Source organism: Monoraphidium neglectum (genome assembly GCF_000611645.1).
Source record: "Monoraphidium neglectum strain SAG 48.87 unplaced genomic scaffold scaffold03250, whole genome shotgun sequence".
NCBI lineage: Eukaryota > Viridiplantae > Chlorophyta > Chlorophyceae > Sphaeropleales > Selenastraceae > Monoraphidium > Monoraphidium neglectum.
This window is the reverse complement of record NW_014010378.1, coordinates 2,020-7,153: the sequence shown is the minus strand read 5'-3', so window position 1 is coordinate 7,153 and position 5,134 is coordinate 2,020. Positions and strand designations below refer to the sequence as shown.

General features: G+C 65.1%; 3 protein-coding genes across 3 annotated transcripts in view; 2 read left to right on the top strand and 1 right to left on the bottom strand.

Moving 5' to 3' along the window:
- Positions 1-86: 86 nt before the first annotated feature.
- MNEG_12453 (hypothetical protein) lies at positions 87-1,033 on the top strand (the record flags this gene model as incomplete). Its single annotated transcript, XM_014039078.1, has 3 exons — positions 87-212; positions 521-610; positions 836-1,033. 3 exons carry the CDS (start codon positions 87-89, stop codon positions 1,031-1,033), a joined length of 414 nt encoding a protein of 137 aa, XP_013894532.1.
- A 1,453-nt stretch (positions 1,034-2,486) lies between these two features.
- MNEG_12452 (hypothetical protein) lies at positions 2,487-4,100 on the bottom strand (the record flags this gene model as incomplete). Its single annotated transcript, XM_014039077.1, has 5 exons — positions 2,487-2,527; positions 2,595-2,772; positions 2,987-3,120; positions 3,348-3,458; positions 3,605-4,100. The coding sequence occupies 5 exons, from the start codon at positions 4,098-4,100 to the stop codon at positions 2,487-2,489; spliced, it is 960 nt and encodes a 319-aa protein (XP_013894531.1).
- Positions 4,101-4,259: 159 nt separating this feature from the next.
- MNEG_12451 (hypothetical protein) overlaps positions 4,260-5,134 on the top strand; it is a gene marked incomplete at both ends in the record, with an annotated part of 1,495 nt that continues 620 nt past the window's right edge. Inside the window, 2 exons of the mRNA XM_014039076.1 lie at positions 4,260-4,266; positions 4,896-4,957. Coding sequence (XP_013894530.1) covers positions 4,260-4,266; positions 4,896-4,957 — 69 coding nt within the window. The remainder of the gene's footprint in view (positions 4,267-4,895; positions 4,958-5,134) is intronic.

Here is a 5,134-nt window from a genome sequence, read left to right as displayed (position 1 = left end):
ACACCGACCCGCCCACCCCCCAAAACCCCAAACAACACCCTAAGGCCTTCTACACCTTCTGGCTCCCCGTGGCCTGCGGCCTGCTGATGGCCGGCGAGACGCGGCCCGAGGCGCTGGACCTGGCCCAGGGGATCTGCGTTCAGATAGGGCAGTACTTCCAGATCCAGGACGACTTCTTGGACTGCTACGGGGACCCCGAGGTCATCGGAAAGGTGGGGCCTCGTGGGGCTGCGCTTGCTGCAAGATGTCGGTGCGGGGGAGGGCCTTGGTCCTGACTGCCCGGACATGCTGGGGGGAGGGGCCTGGACGTCTGGGGTGGCACGAACGCACATGCACACCCTTAAACAAGCAGGCGCACTCTTACACACATGCGCAAGCGCGTGCAAATGCACGCTCGCGCACGCACACACACACACACACACACACACACACACACACACACACACACTCATCATACATACAGTTATCATCACGTGCCCTCTGCACACACGCCGTGCACACTACACCTTGACCTGCGCAGGTTGGCACCGACATTGAGGACTCCAAGTGTTGCTGGATCGTGTGCACCGCCCTGGAGGTGGCCAGCGACAGCCAGAAGGAGATCATCAAGGTGACTAACCTTGCATGCCCCTAGCCGCAGGGACACGTGGTATATCCAAAGCAACATGCACCTGCTGCAATCGGCCACGAGGAGGAGTTTGTCATGACTGCATGGTCAAATCGTCGCGACCCGTGCATCTCATGTGAACCCGCTAAGCCAACCTGCCCACCATCCCACGCTTTCACGCGCTCAATATCCCTTTCCCCGGCCCCTCACTACCATCCCCCTCCCCAGTCAAACTACGGCCAGAAGGACCCGGCTGCTGTGGCGCGCGTCAAGGCGGTGTACGAGGAGCTGGGCATGAAGGGGCGGTTCGGGGCCTACGAGGCCGAGAGCTACGAGCGCCTGAGCGCGCTCATCTCGGAGCAGAAGCTGCTGCCTGAGGGCGTCTTCACCAACCTGCTGCAGAAGATCTACAAGCGCAGCAAGTGAGGGGGGGCTGCTCCGGAGCTGAACAGCCGCGCCCCAGGCCACGGCTTGAGGCACGCCTTTCCTCTGAAGAGTTGTGCGCACGGCCTTGTGGCACCTGCCCCGCTGGCCCCCTCACCTTGGGGCGCGCCGCCCCAACAGCGCTGCATCCGTGCACCTGTCGTGCCATCCAGCACCGCTGGAGGCACCACGTCTTGCGCCGCGCCTTGCCAGCATCCAATCCAGTGCCCAAGGAGCCGCTTGGGCGACTGTTGACTGATGAGCAAGCATTTTTCGCCCTGCGGCGCTGATGTCGTTTTGGTGGTTTGAATCGTGACACGTGCTGCCAACAGCGGCGTCCTGCTACAGCCCCAGCCCTTTGCCGTCTGGGGGACTGAGTTTAATGTTTGCGGCTGTGCAGGTTGTTGGCCAATTCCCCGTGCTCTCTGGTGCGCGGGACAGCTTGCATGGCGCTCAGCGCGCGAGCCCTTGACATGCAGTCGGCTGAACGGGCGGCATGGGTAGACTCACGTGCCGCCGCTCGCATTTTGCTGGCACCCTCTCCAGTCGGCTGTAAAAGCAAGTTTTTAATGCGGGTGACCGCCGCACGCGGCGCTCCGTCGCAGCAATGCCTGAAGGGCCGCAGGTCACTTACAAAGCGGCGGCGTCTTTGCCATATTCTAATTTTGCCAAGCAAGCCAGCACGCGCTTTTTCGCCCTGCGGTATGCTACCGCCTCCGCCACCGCCCCTCCAACCCGCCCCAATGCCAGCAGCGCGGCGTCCTCATCAGCAGTGGTGGGGAAGGCGCCCAGAAGCTGCCGCGCCCGTAGACCGATCAGCTGCGCCGGCCCCTCTGTGCAGGCATTGCCCCTGCTGCTGCCACCCGCCCCTGACTGCAGCTGTTCCCGTGATGTTGCCAAAGGCGCGGCCTCGCAGAGGGCCAAGAGCGCGGCAGACAGGCGCACGTCGCAGCGGACGTCTGCTGTGGCCACCAGCTCGTGCGGCGTTTGGCTGCATGCGTCGGTGCCCCACTCCGGCAGGTGCAGCCGCAGCGAGGCCAGACGCCGCTCAACCTTCGGGCCCGCCTGTTTGAGCGCCTGCAGCCACTGCTGCAGCCGGCCAATGCCCAAATCGCTGCTTCTGCCGCTGCTGTTGCTGCTGCTGCTGCTGCTGCCGCCGCTGCTGCCGCCCCTGCTACTGCTGCTGCTGCTGCTGCTGCTGCTGCTGCTGGCCTCCCTACCGCCGCCAGCCCAGCTGATTTGGTGCGTTCCCCGCTTCACCTGCTGCTGGCTGCCGCAGCCGGCTGCCAGGTGGAGCGGAGCTGCTAGGAAGCTGCACGTTCCTGGGACGTGTGGGCTGGAGCAGGCGATGGCTGCCAGCTGCGACGCCTGCTGGGCCGCCGTTTCTGATTGTGGAATGAGCAGGGGCACCGCGAGTTGCAAGTCAGAAACAATTAAGCAGGACGATCAAGCTTGCTCACAGCGCTGAATCAAAGGCGGGGCAAGCAGGGAAGGAGGCTGCACGGCCAGTTGTAGCGCATAAGACGGCACGGTCCCCCCGTCTGCAAGGGGGTCAAGGCCGCACCTGCCGCAGCAAGAAGCCGCCCCGCGGCGTCCTCGGCGCTGCGCTCCCGGCAGAACCAGGCCACCATCTCCCCCACGCTGCCCCAGAGCTGCGCCTCCTCCTGGGGATTGTCTGGCAGGACAAACCCGTGGTACGCGAAAAAGTCCTCGCTGCTCCTGTCGCCGTAGGTCCACAAGACCTGGAGGACGGATGCGGTGACACCGAGGGGGGGGGAGGGAGGGTTGCGGCTTGACAGGCAGAGTCATGCGTATGCATGGTGGGTGCGTTGGTGCTGCAAAAGACATGGAACTCGGCCGTGTTCAGCACCTTGGCGAAATAACAGAATAACCACACAGCCCACAAATCAAGGCGCCGTGAGTGGCAGGCTGCCCCATGCCGGCCAGCGCCCTCACCTGCTCCCCGGCCGCCACGTCGCGCGTCGTGACGAAATTCACAGTGCGCTCCCCTCCCACGCTCCAGCTGCTGCTGCCCAGCGCAAGCGTGCCGGTCGCGCCGGCCGAGCCGCCATGATTGAGGCAATCAATGCCTGTTGACATGCGATGGCGCCCAACAGGCATGATGTCACAATCGGCATTCCCAGGCAGTGTGGTGATTCAGATATGCCTGCGATGGCACGTCTGTGCTGCCACAGCCAGGGCAATGCACGATCCCCAGCAGTCGTGCGATTACCGCCTTAGTGGTCTTGTGCCCCCCCCCCAGGTGGTGCACGCCCCACCCACTGTCAAAGGTATCATGCCTGCCCTCCCCCTTCACCTGGTATCATGACGCGGCAGCCCATGATGGCCAGGCGGATGGTGCGCGACTGCACCAGGTGCAGCGCCAGGGCAAAGCGCTCCCAACTGCAGCTTGCCGCGGCCGCGGAGCCTGCGAGGGCCCCATGAAGCGAGCGTCAGCCCTCAAATGCATCCGACTCCATGATTCAAGGCGTCACGAGCATGCCCTCAACAGTACGCAGGGGCCTGCACGTCGGGCCTCACAACCCTGGTGGTGACGGCCATGACTCGACTCACCCGCCGGCCGCCAGTCGTCGTATGCGCGCCGTCCCTGCGCGCGGTACGCGCGCAGCGCCGCCACCGCGGGCGCGTATTGCACCTCTTCCACTTCCACATCCGATAGGGACAGCATGCCCGCGTCGCCGCCATCGCTGCTGCTGCTGCTGCTGGCCGCGCCGCCCTCGCTTGCCAGCGCTGCGGCATCGGGCAAGGTGGCCAAATACGGCGCCCAGGCGGAGGCCGCGCCCTTTTCCGCCTCCTGTATCAGATAGGCCGCCATCGACGCCGTCCAGGGGGCGCCTGGGTAGGCCTCAGGCACATGGTCGTCCCGCAGCGCCCGGGAGAGGGGCACCGCCAGCAGTGACGTGCCGGCGGTGGCGGGCGCGGTGGCGACCAGGCCGCGCACGAGTGCGGGGCCCATGCGGCAGGGCTGGAGGTCGAGACCGCGCACATGGCCGCCGGCGTCCTCAATCCAGCGGGCAAGCGGGGCAAAGCTGGGGTCGGACGCGGGCATCGCCGCTGCGCTGCAGCGAGGCCGGCGGCGTGACAATGGGGAGGCCGCGCAACTGGGGGCCCGCCGCCTGTGGGCAGCCGGGTCCTGCCGCGCTGCCGCGGGGACGCGTGCACCAGCCTGCACGTTGCACCCACTCATTATCATAGGATTATCCTTTATATGCTGGGTGCGTGCTGCTTCGAATGGCTGCGTGCCTTGCAGTATTGACCTGCAGTGATCTGACTGCCATGTGCATCAGCTGAATCCGTGTCTCGACAGCTATACTCATATTACTTGGTGGCCCTACGGCCCATTGACCGTGCAGTGGACAATCGGATCTGTCATGAGTACTCTCATCTGACGTCCTCACGGGTAGATGCTAATCACATTGTTGTTCCAAGCCAATTTTTATTTTCAGGATCATTGGTGACGCAATCAGGCTCTGATCACCGGGAGCAAAGATGCAGACGCTGCGGCCTCAGTTCCAGGCGACCAACATGGTCGCAAACCGCGCTTCACAGCACACAGCAATAGCCAGACTGAAGGCCGCAGCCCCCTTGTGCCGCGCACCACGCCGCCGGCCCGCCCGCTGCCTGGCCGCTGCTGAGGTGCGTGCATGCGTGCGCGGCTGCCATGGCGTGTGAGGCGTTTGATGTGTGCTGCTTTGATGTCATGCGCGGGTCAGATCTGCACCCGAGCTGCAGTGGACAACAGCAGCCAAATTCGGCCATCCCCTTGCGCTTCAGGAGCGGGCCCGCACCGACAGGGAGCGGCCGCACCCGGTCGCCCAACGGCTGGCCTCTGCGGCATGCGCAGCTGCGGCGGCGGCGGTGGCGCTGCTGGCCTCCCCTCAGCCGGCCGCGGCCGACCTGGTACAGGTGCGCGGGCGGGCGCCCCTTGCGCATGCCCTGTGTGCCATCCATGCAGCTGTCCCGCGGCACGTGCACTGGCTTTGCTGCCGAGCTCCACACGACCGGCGCCACCATCACACCATTAGCGCCATCTCCATGCAGCGACACCCGTGCCGCCACCCGTATCTCCATCCGCAGCCGCCC